This window comes from Seriola aureovittata, chromosome 12, assembly GCF_021018895.1.
Source record: "Seriola aureovittata isolate HTS-2021-v1 ecotype China chromosome 12, ASM2101889v1, whole genome shotgun sequence".
NCBI lineage: Eukaryota > Metazoa > Chordata > Actinopteri > Carangiformes > Carangidae > Seriola > Seriola aureovittata.
The window spans coordinates 3,815,768-3,832,778 of record NC_079375.1 but is presented as its reverse complement, the minus strand read 5'-3'; the positions used below and the strand labels follow the sequence as shown (position 1 = coordinate 3,832,778).

The 17,011-nt window shown below is 39.2% G+C and overlaps 1 protein-coding gene across 1 annotated transcript in view; it reads left to right on the top strand.

The window, feature by feature from the left end:
• vipr2 (vasoactive intestinal peptide receptor 2) overlaps positions 1-9,818 on the top strand; it is a 71,534-nt gene extending 61,716 nt beyond the window's left edge. Inside the window, exons 9-13 of the mRNA XM_056392327.1 lie at positions 124-193; positions 1,809-1,900; positions 3,181-3,310; positions 3,447-3,488; positions 5,406-9,818. Of these exons, the coding sequence (XP_056248302.1) occupies positions 124-193; positions 1,809-1,900; positions 3,181-3,310; positions 3,447-3,488; positions 5,406-5,579 (508 nt within the window). The 3' untranslated portion in view covers positions 5,580-9,818. The remainder of the gene's footprint in view (positions 1-123; positions 194-1,808; positions 1,901-3,180; positions 3,311-3,446; positions 3,489-5,405) is intronic.
• The last annotated feature ends 7,193 nt before the right edge of the window (positions 9,819-17,011 follow it).

Sequence of the window (17,011 nt, the reverse complement as noted above, 5' to 3'; positions counted from 1 at the left end):
GAGTAGGTAGCAGCCTGGAACTCCTGCTTGTAACCACCCCTGCTTTTCTGCTTCTGCTGTGTGTTTACAAATATATTATGTATACTATAATAGTTACATTATGTTTATGTATGGTGCCCTCAGATGCTGGGAGAGAAATGACAACCACATACCCAACTGGGTGATCAATGGACCTATTGGATTCTCCATTATGGTAGGTTGAGGTTCATTAACTCACCTTTTTTTCCTGCAAGTGTTTCATATGCCTGTTGGTTCAAGTGCATCCAAATGGATACAATGGATGATGATACAAAGGATACAGATGTTGTTGGGAAAATTGGACAGTAATTTCTTAGCATCCAGCCAAAAGAAAATCCAGTGGGCAGACAATATTGACATCAAAAACCTTTGATTTCCCAAGAACTTATTTAATTGCTTTGTGTTTCTTCATTGATTTGATATAATTGTGGCTGTCATCCTTTGATATCTCTTCATCTCTTCTTATTTTTACTTTCTATGGTGAATATATGGCCTTTGTAAACCCATAAAGGTATACGCATCAAATTCGACAGAACTGAGTTGCACTTAAGGGACATTCATGTGAGTTTCAAAGTCAGTTAATTCTATTTCCAATAATTCTATCCACATGTGAAGGATTAATATGTTCAAAGAAGATACACATGTTTGATTGTATGGTCCTTTTTACCTGTTGAAAAGTTTGCAGCTCATTAAAGGGCTGTGGTTCATGACCCTGTCGACTTTAAAACCTTTCAAAAACCCCAATAAATTGTTTAACAGATCTACAGGCATCAGTGAGCATTCTTTTTAGCATCAGTAACGGCGACATAATGTGCTGGCACCCCACGTCTCAAGGTATTAACTTCACAGGATTTCCTGCTGAGTGTATTCCCGTGCTCCCGCTGGGTTATGTAAGCTATTTCAACCTTTAAAGGTCTCAGCAGGGGGAAGTTGCAGATGAAGGTCTTTTCGTGATAACTATGATTATTTATGCTGCCGCCAGATGTGTAAATTTAATTTATTACGAATCACACGAGGAGAGCTCAAAGACCAAAAAAAAAAACAAACTTGCAGTTCGTCATTTAGTATCTTTACTCTGGTTCCAGGTGGGTTGCTGTGAAATGAAAAACAGCTCAGTTTCTCTGCAGTTGAAAGCTCATTGTAATGGCTTCATCACTGAACCTTTGATTTGCTTGTGGTTGAAATCTCTGTCTCAAATGTTGCTCATCTCAAAAGCTGACTCATGAAATTGCGACACCTGCAAAAGGCTTTTATAATCCGTGTTTGATGGCTACAAACATGACATCAGTGCTGCGTAATGATACAATAAAGACTGAGGGCGAGAGTTAACAGATCCAGGTAAAACGACTGAATCGTTAGCAAAATCCTACAAGGTAATTACTATCATACGCAAATGTAATATATGTACATACAGTATATTTATGATTTATTTATTTAGTTTGTATATAACATTCTTTAATATATATTTTTATTTTATATGTTGATAACTTTTCATATATTGAAATTCAATATACTGTATATGGCAACATCGCTCTTGATATAGGGACATATATGTCCTACATTACATTTCTGTATGGGCACTAGTGATGCTTTAAAGGAGACATGATGCACCAGAGAAACAAAGTTTTCACTGGACTCATTTAATTTGTTTGTTTTTCTGGTTCTTCTTTCCATTCAGTGTTTTCGGTGGGTGGGAAAATGTCCAATGCAGCAAAGTAGAAAACCCCACAAGGGTGATCTTGAGGCTCGGTTGTTGCGATAACTCAGTTATTTCCTTCCTTTTCTCCAAGGTGAACTTCATCCTGTTCATCAGCATCATTCGGATCTTGGTTCAGAAGCTGAGGTGTCCGGATGTGGGCGGCAACGACCAATCACAATACAGGTACCTCACACGAGGCGAGGATTTGCGGATTTGATGCTGTATAAACGATGTGAACAGCAAAAACTACACAGAGATTTAAGTCCCATCTCTGCTCTCTTGGATTTGTGCGACAAACCTGGTGCATGCTTAGGAAAGTTCAAAAAAGTTCACAGAAAGTGTCAACATTCATGTGCAAACACTACATCTGCTCGGTCAGTGTAAGCTGCTGTAGATAAGAGTCAGCTAAATGCCTCAAGATATAAAAAAACTGATAATCTGAGACACCCAGAACATTTTTTTTTTTTTATCCCTTCTGTGTTTGCTGTCTGGAGAGATAGGAGTGACGCAAACACTCATTCAACAAGACAGTGTTTCATGATGCAGCCTTTATGAAGTGGAGGTGGGGTGGGGGGGTGAAACTTTTATGCCACTATGGTGCAGCACATTCTTGCACAATTCAGTCTCTATTTGAGTCTTTGCCCGGTCAGAGGCAGTGTGTTTAATCTCCAGGCAATTTTACCCTCCAGTTAAATCTGAGCTGTGCTGAGTTGTCAGGTGCTCTCATGTTTTGTGGCCGCGGGGATCCGAGATTCAGGGGTGAGAGGTGACGAAAAGCCCGGATAAACCTGATTCGCTCCACTGCTGAATCTCCTGTTGGTCTAAGTGAAGACTCAGTGTCACTGTGGTGTAGTTCAGTGTAAGTCTGAGCTGAGTCGACAGCTGGAGAGTGATACTGGGAGGGAGGATTTTACCGTCTTATGTAGGAGTTGTTAGCAGTAACACAGCACAACACAAATGTATTCAGTTTTCCAGAATCCACGTTCCCAGGGCCATGCAGATAGTTTCAGCCTCCTTTGAGAGGAAAAATATTTAGTCCTGTTTCCCAAATTGTGACTCCATCTTTGTTTTCATTCAGAAACAGAAATGCAACCTGAGTAATGAGTTAAAGGTCCCATTTTTTCCTCTTGTCCTGTGTTTTATTTCAAGTGTTGATCCATAAGAAGATATATTTGTGGTTTTAAGAACCAAAAACCATCTCATGTAGTTTTACATCTCCTCTCTCAGGATTCTCTCTGGAGATCTAGTAACAACAGGTCGGTAAGCCAATCAGAAGAGAGGAGGCTCTCTTTTTGTCTCCTCTTTTGTCTCAGGGGTCAGAGAAATAAAAACCTCAGTAAATAAAACCTAAATAAAATCCAGATACCACTGAGGTTAGATGGGTCTGACCCTTTACAGTAAATGAACAATATAAACTCAATAAATACAAATAAACACAACTGTTCATTTGTGTTTCCTCGCAGGAGGTTGGCCAAATCCACTCTCCTGTTGATCCCTCTGTTTGGGATACACTACGTGGTCTTCGTCTCTCTCAGTGAATCCATCGCAGAAGATTATAAAATATTTTTTGACCTGGCCCTCGGATCTTTTCAGGTGCTGTGGTATTAGTTATTCAACCAGTTCTATTTCTAAATGTTATTATCATTGTTGTTAATGAAACATACATGTTTCTGACTCAAATGTTGAGTTACTGCTGCTCTGTACATTACTGTATTGTTGTTTTTTTCAGGGTCTGGTGGTGGCCATCCTCTACTGTTTCCTTAACAGTGAGGTAAGAGTTAATTGTGTGACATGACATAATACTGTATATGGTGTTTAGTCATTTTAACTTAAACAGCCGAGCACATCAATAAATGTCGCATATCCATAAATAACAAACATCATTTCCTGTTTAGTATTTTACAGAGGCAAGAAAATAATACAGCTTTTAAAATATCCCCATGAATTTGTCTGCACTCAGCTGATAGCATGCTCATTTAAAAATGCAAAGCTTCATTTCAGTGTTGTCTTGAGTGGAAACATTTGATAAGCAGTGAATTATATTGGCAATTTGTTTGGTTGGAGCTAAAAATTTGTGATTTGGGTGTGTGTGTGTGTCTTAATTTCATCATTATGATTTTTTCATTAAAATAAAAGAAATTGATTTATATTATCCAAATATCCATAACAGCAGTGCCAACACAGCAGATGGCAACAGACCATGGTAAGACTTGAAAATAGAAAATGCTCACTGATATTTGTTTTAGAACAGAAAAGACTGGGGGGCTTTATCCTCTTATCATTTCAAATAAAACTCATTATCCTCATTTAGCCAGATAAACCTGATTCGCCGGATAAAACAAGTCAAAACAAGAGGGCAGCACGTACAGTGAAAATGGTTTGTGTTCATGGTGTTTGAGCTCCTGTAGGTGGCGCTCCTGTCTTCGCCTGTTTAGGATTGATGGGTAAAATTGTCTGGGTTTACTACCAAGCAGTGGTGAGCGGCGACTTTTAGGCGGGAAACGTGTTGATTTTCGTTTCGCCGCCCATGTTATCCACGCGTGTCTCTCGTGTCGCGTGATCTAGAGATTTGGCCTCTCGACTATTTTACACATGTGATGTGCGTGTGTCCCCGCAGAAAAAGACTAGAGAAAAGACCTGTTGATGACATATTCACATCACACCAGCGAAATACTGACAGCTTCCACTGTAGTTTCTCTGTCTAGGCTGAATCTAAATATGATACAGATATGAAAAAATAATGAATGAAAAAATAGAGACTGACATTTTATTGATGTTTTCTGCACCGCAGCAGAGAACACACACGAGTGCTTCTCCGCAGCAGTTTAGCGACGTCTGCCGCCACGCTCACACCGCGCAAATATGCAGTATGGAGGAAAAATATCGAAAAAACACTTCCCTAATGTAATCTTCAAAATATTTACCATTAACTGACAATGGCTCATAGTCTGGACTGGAGTTGGGAAACACAGGGGAGACGTGAGAACTAGGGTCCTGAGGAGTCGTAGCATTTACCTACTGACAAACAGCCTAGAGTGCACATACATCACACTGCTACGTTCACAGCTGCACTACTAACTGCCAGCTAACCAGCCAACTCTGCTCCAGTCGCCAGCATCACCGCTCTCTTCCCTCGCTCTCTCTCGCTCACTACGCACACAACCTACATACTGAGCTATTCCTGAAAGGAGCTGTGGTTAAAATGTGGAAAATGTCGATTTCCTCTTCGCTTGACCACCTCCAGTCTTTATATCACTGGGACACGGTCGCGCCCACAAAAATCATAGTAATAGCAGTTACATCAGCTGGAAATCAAACTAGCTTTCTGAGACAATACTCTGCTGCCACAAGAGGGCGGTAAATTACATGATGAATGCAAACAGGCTTCAGATCCTTCATGGGACAGAACGCTGTTCTGAAATCAGATGTAAGGAGAGATATCGCTTCCACTTCGGTATCGTTCTAATTTTAGCCCTAACTGACGGCACGCCACTGCTACTAACTCATCACTTCCTGTTTACCCCAAACAAAGCAGAAACATAAAATGCATCAGCCACTGCTAAAGAATTTGAAAATATACTTTACTCACTGTTTCATGGGGTTTTAAAACTCAATGCCCAACGCTATCAATTCAGATATTTCAAACTGTTTCCCAATCAACTTGACTGTCTTCATTTACTTGTTGCAGGTTCAGGGCGAGCTCAAGAGAAAGTGGCGGAGCATGTATCTGAACTGCCGTCTGGGCAGAGATCACCACTTCAACAGCACCTTCGCCTCCAGGAACGGCTCAGACCACATGGTGCAGTTTCACCGCAACTCCAGGACCCAGTCCATCCTGCAGTCAGAGACCACAGTGCTGTGAGGACCGGGGGGGGGGGGTAGGATCCTGGAAATAACAACTGATGCAGTCTCTAAGTTGACCAGAGCGGTTGAATAGTTTAACAAGATGGTTTTAACATTGGAAGCTGAGGTGAAGTATCACATGGGTGGAAACATTTGAGAGCAGATTTTGGTTTTAGCTTTACAAATCTGTGAGCCATCAACATGTCCCTTATTTGGACCTAAAGTGGCGCTGACCTGTGCTGTAAGGGTGCGCGAGTGTTTGCTACCAACTAAAGAGCCTTTTGAATTCAGTGATTTTGTGTCATGTTAGCTGTGTGAGCCGAGAAAGAAAGGTATGGTAGGGCAAACTCTGCAGCATCAGCAACTTCATGTTGAATCTGACTGGTGTACATGAGTGAGGAATGAAATGTAAATACTTTGAGTTGTAAATGTTTACATATAAATATTTATAATAAGAAAAAAAGAAAAAGTATGAGTAAGATAATCTGTGCCATTTTTTTCTTGAGGGTTGGCAGAGCTGTCAGCTTTAGATTGGACTTTTTGTCCCTTAATCTCCTCGCTGTATCTACTATACAAATGTTCAGATGTATACGCCTGTTTTGTGAACAGGGTATTTAGAATAAACATATTTCTTGTAAGTGACTTGTAAGTGAAATATAAGGCCATAGAAACATACGATGTGTATTAATGGAAGTGAAAAATTTTATAATTATTTCATGGGAAGAGGGAAATCTAACAATACTCTTCTGTCAGGAAACTAGCTAACGTACATTGAGCAAAAGAGACCCCCCCCCCCCCCCAAGAAAAATAAAAGTTGTTTCAGAAAATGCACACATAGGGTGTCAGGGTGGTTAATGGGACAACAAAATGTCTGAATTTGTTTCCTATTTCCACCAAGTAGTTTTTATGATTCAACCTAAGCTAACCTTACTCAATGCGATGTAAACTCAGAAAACAGTTGTATATTTGAAATGGTGACAGTTTTGCAAAGCACTCGTAAATAGTGTCTGGAAATAGTGGAGCTAGGCCAGATCAGACATGGACTAGCAAAGTATTTTATCGTTTCATTTGGAGGATTCGTGGAACTTTTAGACTCTTAAAGACTGTTTCTTCACCAACAAGGTTTCACTCACCCAAGAAGCAGAAGCAGCAGCTTCCCAAGACGTCTGTGTACTGCAGCTACTTGTGTTTGGTAGAACTGAGTTGATGATTTTCATTCCATCTCAAAAGGCAGCAATTTTCTTTCCTACACGTGTGCAGGAAAAGGTTGTTAACCTAGTGACATATTATTTTGTGGTCCATAGTGGCCACACCCACCCATCTGATACTTGAAGTTTGCTAAAAATCACTGCTAAGGATGATTTGCAATTTTATTTTGACCCAGGTCAGCGCATGAGCCCTGGATGTTTAAGATTACAGTAAAAAAAAACAAAGAAAACAAACAAACAAACATTAAAAACAGGGTCGTTTTGTACCAATTCAGAACCCAAACTGTGCTGATGAACTGCATCATTCTTAATGTACATTAAATGAACTGTTGTCATTGAGAAGTGCTGTGCATGCTCCAAACCCTTTATCTGTGCTATGATGGCTTTGACACTGTGCTCAGTGATCTGTCACAATGAAACGACGCAGGTGCTCAGACTGAAGATGTCATTTAACCAAAAGGGAAACTTTGAACAGCGTGTCCACCGAGAACTTCTGTCGAGACTGGTGGCATTTAACCATTTGTCACTTGATTTGTTGACAGAGTTGCAATATCCAAACTAAACAGGTAACACGCCCTCGGAGTCTCGGCCTCGGAAAGGAAATTATGTAGCAGTGTGTACAAATATACACCGTTCCATGTTTTTTGAGACTGTAAACAAAGTGAGGGACCAAATTCGTCAAGTCTTAAGGTGGAGGTTTGCACAGAACGGTTTATTCGAACCCACACCCTCCTACTACTGCAGGATTTCCATCCACTCCCGCCCGCTCCTGTAGAGATTTTGATCGCTTCCACCCACATCACTGTTTTCTGTTGAAAATCCTCCTCATCCCACGGGGGAATCAACACACATTTAACCCTGAAGGATTTTTTTTCTAATCTGAAGAAATGCAAATCCACTTGTGCACTGTTTAAAAAGCCAACTGTTAAAGACTTGACCTGAAAACAAGCATTGCCAAAAGATGTTGAAGCAGATGAAACATTATGGATCACAAACCAGATTATGGAATGTCACACTTCAGCAGTGATGGTGTTATTCAAAAAGGTTTCATCTGTAGCATTCACAGTATGTAAAAGGTGTGTTGAGCAGATTTGCCTTTCGGAATGTCATTTAATTTTAATAATAAGTTAAATTAAAGTTAATTTTAAGATGCCAACCACTTTGAAAAGAGATAAAGTAAATGGATAAGTTTGGCTCACTGGATTTCTCTAAAACTGTTTAGCAAATGTCAGTGAAATTTGACAGATGTTCAGGTCTTAGGTGATTTTTGGTGCAATTACTGGCACCAATTTAAAAGCCTTGTTTTTTGTGTTATGTCAGTATTCTCAACAGTGCAATAAGATTAGAGTACTTATATCTGATATTAAAGAGCAAATTAACTAAAACTAGCTGACTAAACTTTTTAATTGGTTTAACTTTTCACCTTTCTGCTGCGATGCAGAACTGTACTCCAGGGTGTGTCAGTACACCGTGACATCCCCGAAAATGATTAGAGTGTCTTTAAAACAGGTTTATGTTGTTTAACAGGTTATTCAACAACCTGCTTCAAACGTACTTTCATTCAAGCATATTTTGAAAGTCACCAGTTTAGGCAGAAGTGCCACGTGGATACAAAAGCTTAAAAGAAAATAATGACAATTCTTTGATTATGAACGTTAATAATGTTGGTTTTATTCATGCAAGTGTTTTGCAGCAGTTGCATGATATTCTGTGTTTTTGCCTTTTTTTATTACTGTTGGTATATGGCTGTCAATGTGTCATTTTCTTGTAAAATCTAATGTAAATTATGTCAAGAGATGACAACAAAAAACGACAAGCTTAAATCTTTTTCTTTTTAAATGTGCTATATTTTTCTTTTACATGCTGTATTTAATTGTTGCCACAAACATTTCTGGTTGCACTTGACTTAAGACATACAGAAAAAGTTTATTTTGAGCAGACACATTACATTACAGTCATATTACTGATTATCTATTCACTATCCATAAAACAATACTCCCTCCTGATCTTTAAGTGACAAAAGACTAAACCCACTTACTGTCCGAAATATGTGCCATAAGTTTTATTTTATTTTTTGTAATTTTGTGTTAGTGTTGGTCCCATTTTAAATGAATTTTATTTAAAAATGACAAAAATAATGACAACAATAATCAATTTAATACAGAACTCCTAAACAAACTTGCAACTCTAATATATACTACATTAACTAAGAGCCAAACCCCACTGTGCTGTAAAAGCCTATTACTAAACACAGGTCTGGACGAATAAGACCTACTTATTAAAGTTGTTGTCCAGAATCTGCTTCATAGAATCAGGTGGAGCAAAATAAGGAAAAACGTTTTGCTAAATTTGGTCATTTTTGAGAATCCTGGAATCTCCTGGTTTTAAAGATATACTTGAGTATCATCTGCATAACAGCAATCATTTTGTATTATCAAAGGTTCAGGCAATGAGATTTTAATATAATAAATACAAATATTCATATTTAAGAAGCTGAAACCAGGAAATGTTTTCACATTTTTGCTTAAATAGACTTTTAACAATTCATCGTTTTTCAAAGTGATGCAGATTCATTTTCTGTCAGTCAACAAATGAATTAATCAAAAAATTATTTCAGCTCTAAATTCCATTTTTGCCTGGGTGAATTTTAAAGATGGTGTCAAACTTGTCAAGGTACTCAAACAAATATATTCATGTATAAGAAATACGACGAAAAAAAACCACCTTTCTCATAGCTGCCATGCAAATATCAAACATTATAACCCAACACAGCTGTATGCCTTAAGGAAAGTGTTACCAAATATCTTACAAAAAAGATGTCACCATGTTACTCAATGTATCATTAAGACGTCTATGTAACTATAAGTGGTTGAGAGTATACAAAACACTGTAGACCATATACAACACACACACACAGTGTTGGCTTGTCGCGTGATTTCATACTTAATGTGGACTGACATGATGCTGAGTATCGTGTCTTTGTGTATTTGTATTGAGACACCATGAATGTGATGCAAAAGATGATTGATAAAGGCTGTCTTTGTAAGCTTTGTGCTGTGTGAATGTAACTCTTTGGAACTTTCATTCATTTTAATAGTGTTTGTGCTTTTAGAGGTGGATCCTATTTAAGTCCCACACCATCCAAAGTTAAAACCTGGGAGTATTCTTTGAAGTCAACTCAATAATTAAAACATTCCTCCTTTTTATAAGCTTGACTGAGGAAGTTAACCCCTTCAATTTGTATCAACCAAAGTCATCAAAAGGTTTTATAATTTGAATATATGTAGCAAAATAAGTGCAAAGACCCCAGCAATTTGTAGACAAACACAAAATCATTTTTAACTTTTGAGAAAGTTTGAACTAATTTATAATATAAACATAATCAATTACATGCCACGTAGATAGATAATGTTCATGATCAAGTTCATCCACACATACAGTGCCTCCTACAGAACTAATGCCATGTTCATATCATGTGGGTTGGAAGCTAGCTACGAGGATGTCCCATGTTAAAGATCCATTTCATATGAATGCAACTGCCAGTCTTATTGTGCCTCTGCTTTTCACTTTCATAGCCTAACTCTCTTACTACTGATCTTACTACTTATTACTGCAGCTTTGTCATGTCTCCATCATGCTTCAAATGTCCACAAGAGGCTTTTAAACGTTCTTTCAGCTGGCACATTTCAGATAATTATGGTTGGTTTGCCAACTTTATTTGCATGTTGAAAACACGTGCACAGCTCATTTATGATTGATGTTGATACACATTTGTGGCTTTACTCTTTTTTTTTAGAAATAAAGTAAGGCTCTTCACATAATAAAAATTAAAAAAATTAAAAAATCCTTCACTGTTTCACTTACAGCTGGTATATTTAATCGTTTACAGCGTTTCATCAGGTATGCGCCAGCAGATTTAAAGGAGATATTAATAAAAGATTTTCTATTGATATTTTATCCCCCATCTCCACCTGGAATGTTAATATGATGCAAATGGGGCTTTGGACCCCCATTGCACTTTACATTAACATGCTGTCTGTATCACAATATCCTATCAGATCACATCTGGAAAGGGTCTTTCTCACATTGGATCTCAGGCAGGTGTAAATGTAATCTGTACAGTGTGACCACTTTCTTAAAGAAAAAACTCACACAGCAAAATGAAATGCCACGTGACTCCGAAGCTGTAAGGTGGAATAAAAACCATCTAAATAAGAATAACGCCTGTCCATTGTTTGATGCCTAACTGATTTGCACATTGAGATCATAATGTGGGCTGAACTGAAACAACAAGAACACTTATTAATACCAGCTGTAAATGCAAAGGCCATTGGATGTTGGATGTTATCATCCGGATAATGTATCCAGTTACTGACCACATGTTAATTGGTGCCTTATTTTCTGCTCTCCTACATAATGGGTGCACTACTTTCTGCATTTGCATTGAAATTTGTTGGAGGAGCAGAATCATCCAATGTGGTGGTAATTCCAAGGGACACTGGGCTCTTATTGCATCTGTCAAATATGTGTTTGATTGCTTTGAACGACAGACTTTGGCTAATTTGCTTGTTGTTCTGTTTCAGGCAGTTTTAGAGTTTCCCAATTATCATTACATACTGGATGTTGTTGTGAACTGTGTGTAAGTTGGAAGATGAACATCAGATGAACACAGCAGCAAGCCCACACACACACACACACACACACACACACACACACACACACACACACACACACACACACTCCACCAACACAGATGTTTTCACAATTGGCCTGATTGTGAGGTGTGTATTGACTCTCCTTCCTGCTGTTGCAGCCACATAGACACAGGTCTAATCAGACATAACTGCAAAGCCTGTGTAAGTGTTGGTTGTTTATCTTCATGTAAATCTATATGTCAGTAAGTTGAGGGGAGAACGTTCTGTTACATCAGACTGTCTGTTCTGTTTGCATTGTGAGTCAAATGAAAAAGGTCAGACTAACACTCTGCAAAATGGTAACATACACAATGTTTTGTCATGGCTACCATTTTCATCCTGCTCTAAGGTGATCTTCTGCACATGATGGGATATTTATTTATAAATATAGATTTCTGGATGAGTTGGGGGTGGGGGTGGGGGTTATTATTATCAAGCCATTAAAATGAGCAGAGTGAGTCCGTGGCCCCACTTCCTTAAAGAGCACTGTCTATCAAAGGCCTCCGGTCCTTTTAACTCCTCTCTAATTATCTGCTTTCACTCATCAGATAAGAGCATGAGCAATGGACTGCAATCTGTCTGCCTCTTCACTCAGTTCACATGCATTCTCACACACACACACACACACACACACGGCCGGGACAGAACACAAGTTTCATTTTAATGAAAAACATGAGAAACGCATAATGAATTTCAGTTCAAGTGCCTGAGGGCTTATATTCTGGTATAAAATCCTGTGCATCATTAAAAAAAAAAAAAAAAATCATTTGATGGCCCATGAGCTCTTGGTGGAATTGTCATTGTCTAAAGATAAGGGGATCCTTTGGTGGACAGCTGAAGCGGCTGATAATTGAGGTTAATTTTTGAAAACCACAAAGAAATTGTGAATCACAGCTGCACAGGCACCTTTGTGGATTGTACTTCTGTAATGTTTACTGTAGAGATATGCAAAACAATCTCAACGTTTGTGGCTTTGAGATCATTGTGTCTTTTTGCTGTTTTAATTGCTTAAGAAAGTAATTAATGTTAATTTATTGTTACCTACAGTCACAGAAAAAAGCTCTGTGGCTTTAGTGAGAAAATTTAAATCTCCAGCTTGAAATCTCCAAATTCAACTCTGAAAAAGCTACAGGTGGCACAACTGTTCTTATAAGGGTTTGAAAAGCTGATTTTATACTTCAGTCGATTTGAATGAAGCTGGTAGCAAACGTATATAAACAAATGTGCAAATTTGAAAATTTATAATGGCCAAAATGATGAAATGCTAATCAACCAAAACCATCAGTTAATTCAAACTTGTGAAACATAACGATAAATAGCTTTAATGTTTTAAATCTTATTAATGTTCTGTGGGTCTTACTGTTCCCATTACTCACTTACCAAACAATGTGTTGATGACTGGACGACTCTGCAGAACCATAAAGATTATGTGATGTCTCTTGGAAAAGATTGATGTATTTACACACTAACAACATTTTTCAGTGTTGAAGCTCAATCAGGGTTTTAAGTTGTTCTTTAACAGGGAGGTTGTTTTCAGTGTGAATCCCCGGTGATGCTTCTTGGTTGCACTTGTCTATCTGCCCACGATGTACTCTGCTTCAGATGCTTTACTCTGATCTTTGCAGAAGTTCAGCTATTCAATGACCATGAATAGTTGTTTGTCCCTGCTGCAGTTTACAGTAACAAATTAGTGATATAAAATAACATCAGTGCATGAAAGCTGTAATATTCAATGATCCAAACATGCAGGAGGCTTGAGAGGAAAAGTTCAGTTTATGTTTCTGAATTGTCAGAAGAACAGGTACAGTTATTTAACACGTCTGAAGACAGCTCATGTCTCCAGAGTGAAGCTCCACTTCCAGATTTTCAGCTCAAACTTTAACAGAACATCCGAAGAAGAAGAAGCTGTCACAGTCAGAGTCAAACTGTTTGATTGACTAACACAGCATCAGAGATGGAAGACACAATTAAAAAAACATGATTTTGAGACCAACAGCTTCTTCATTTTTCCTCATTTTCTTTCCCCCCTTCTTCTTCTTCTTCCCCTTCACTCGTGTCCTCACTACATGTCGGCTCCATCCTCAGGGCTGCTTGGCCTCGCGGTGGCGATCTGGATGTTCAGTCATGTCTGAGAAGACGAGCTGGCTTGATCGGAGCTGACAGAGCGACTTGAGGCAAAGACACAGCTAATTGGGAGGGAACAGGCGGGCTGGGCGAGGGGTCCGTGTTAGGGCGATGAATGAGCACTTGGGTCCTTGTCGCTGGTTGTTGTGCGTGGAAACCGTAGTCTTCCAGAGGGGGAAGCTGATTCTTTACTGCAGTTTCTTTAACGGATTCAAATTCAAAGGATTCAGAAAGTGAACAAAATATTATAACAGGGGAGAGAAGATGATGAAATCCATGATCCTTCAAATGTTTGAGGCGGTTGACTGAACTGTGACTCAAAACGAGACTTATAAGTTCTACAGTGACATAATTTCAGCTGTAGTGTTGTAAAGTTTGAGTGTTTCCAAAGTTATTTAAAGAGAAGACCACTCAGTTCAACAGTCATTACTCTGAATACAGTCCTGTATGTTCTCAAATTAGAGCTGTCACAATATCAGATTTTCACTACACAATTATTGTAGCCAAAATAATTCAGATCGATATTATCTCATTATCTATAGAAAAAAATGTTAAAAAAAAATAGTAATGCTTTCAGTCAAATTCATCTTCATTTATTGTGTGTTTTGTCTCTTTTTTGGCAAATGAATTCGACTTGAAGTGTAATTATTCTTTTTGTACATTTTCTACACTCTAAGGTCCCATACAGTCTAAAGGTAGATGTCCACGTGTTGTTTGATTATAGATCAGGTCTAGGTTCTATATTAATACTGTGAAAGTATCAAAGCCTCAGTCCACAGAGAAATGTACACAGCCTGTATTCAGAAACTGAGCCTTAAAACCAGCCATCAGGACTTCTGGAACTTTGGCCACTGCCCTCAACCATGCCCCAAGCCCCGCCCACCTGGACCCACCATCCAACCTTGTAGGATTTGGTTTCTCTAAGTGTTTACCTGAAATCTGCTATATTATTCATTGGATCATTTAGAAAATAGTGAGACAATCAGAAGAGAGGCTCAGAGCCTCCTCTCTTCTGATTGGCTCACCAATCTGTTGGTACTGGAGCTCCAGAGAGAAACCTGAGAGAGGAGATGTGAAACTCCATTGAGATGGTTTTTGGTTCTAAATCCACAAATATATCTTCTGATGGATCAACATTTCAAATAAAACACAGAAGAAGTGTTGAATATGAGATCTTTAACAGCAAACTGACTCCAACAATCAACAACATTCCTGTTTCGTAATAAAAACACCTTGGTTGCTTTGTGTGTTTATTGTTCTGCTGGGATGTCTTATAATTGTGTACACTATGTATAAAAAGTTGTATGACTCTTTCACGGCTCCCTCAGCGTAGATGTGTGCACTGCCCTGCTTCTGTATGATCCGTAATTGAAAGCTTCATGCATAATATCATTCTCTCATTCATTTTCCTCAGTGAACGTGTCACATGAATTTTCCTGTGGCCACATTTCAAACGACGTGTTTTTTAATGAGCAGTTGGTCAGCTAGTGAGAAACAGGGCAGCGAGCACGAGGAGTCGGACCCCCTCTGCCATCTGCCCGCTCCATCTGCGGGCGACAAACATCTGTTCACCAGCGTCTTTCATTTCAGGAGAGTCATGATCTCTGATTCACCAGGGCTAACTTTGTGGAGAGAGCGAGGAGCAGACTGTCTGTAGGGTACAAGATCTGCAGCACCTTGCACAAACCTGTCTAAAAGTATGGCCATGTTTACTTTTTCTCACCTCAAGCGTTTCATATCTGTATAAAATGTACTTAGCACTTAGCCTCATGTTTGTCTCCGTTAGCCACATCCCAAATCTGATCACAGCACATCATGGTTTTCTCAGCCCACATGTGAATCAGGTCTGCTCTGCTTCAGACGAGAGGGTGGGGGTAAAGCACTGAAGCTGTTTGGTAACTGACAGAAATGCCAGAAGGACAACTTGTGCACTAAAGTTTAGTTTAGTGTAAATAGCTAGTTAACATCCTCAGTATCTATTGCATAAACACAAACAACATGGAGGAACTACGAGTTACTTCATGGACACCGCTCCCTCATCCACCCACACAGATCATTCCACACAGTCCTCCCAAGAAAAGTGACAGCATTGATTGTTTCGGTAAATGCCCCAAAAATGACATGTTTTCTGTCTGTGGGGAGCACAGCAGGAAGTCGGGGGATATTGTTAATGTATAAAGCCACAAAGTGTGTTGAGAGAGGAGTGCAGCTCGGAGGGATAGGTCGACAAAATGGTGGACTTGTTCATTTCCAATAGCAACATTGGTTTCTTTTAACCGTGATGTGATTGTTCCCCAACCTATGGTGGCCGTGAGAGCTCAAAGCAGTCAACCTAAGAAAGCACATAGAAATAGACAAAACACAAACCAACTCAAATACTCACAACACGGCTCAAGTGTTTCCTTAAAAAGAAAGAAACCCGGCTGGGATGCACTTGCTCAGTGTTTTGTGATTTGTGAGGTTAAAAGCATTGAGCAGCAAGTGCCATGAACAGCCCAGCCAGGTTCATCACCTTTTATTGTCCCCTGGTAACACTTCCCTTTTATTTTGAGTATTTGCAGCTCATGTGTTGTCAAATTGATGAAGATGTTTTCTAAATTTGTTTGTGTTTTGTTTATTTCTGTGTGTTTTCTTAGGTTGCAGTGCTTTGAGCTCTCAGGGCCACCATACCAACCCAAACCAAGGCCACCTCCTGGGGTCATTTGAGCCAATGGATTTCAATTCATCTCAAGACTGAGTGTGTTTATTGTTCCCACATGATTCAGATTCGTCCAACTTTAGTGCTGCCCCTTATTTTTCCTCTATTGAGCACACACATCTGGAAATGCCTCCAGTTTAAGAGCCACTGGTTTACAAAATCTCTGGATAACCAGTCTGAAGAGAGGGAGGATTGCTACTCTTCCCACATGAGCCGCCTGAAGGTCGCTTATCATGTTGAGAGAAAACTTATACCAAATATGGCCATGATAGATCTGAGTATTTGTGCATAAAATCATACAGCTGTGGGCTGCCAGGACAAAAATGACACTATACCAGATAACTCTCACTGTTGACACGGAGCTAAAATCACTGAATCACTATGACGACAACTTTCCACACAAAGACAGAGATAACACACTTTAAACAAACAGTTTCCCGTCTGGTATTCCCGTGTATTTCACCTCTGTCTTGGGAGGTTCAGGGTCTATGAGGCAGGAGAAATATATGTATTTATGTATGAGAGAAAAAAAAAGAGAGTGAAATACAAACAGTGGTAGAGAAATCCCTCGTCCCTCGTGGGTAAGGTTGGTGCATCTGTTTTGTTTTGGCAGCTGTTCTGACACTTTTGGGTCACTCTGCTGTGACATTTCATGTGTTTACATGTTCATAGGCTCAGTCAACGAATAGATTACAACTCCTGCATGAAGACAGGCGGCCCGGGATCG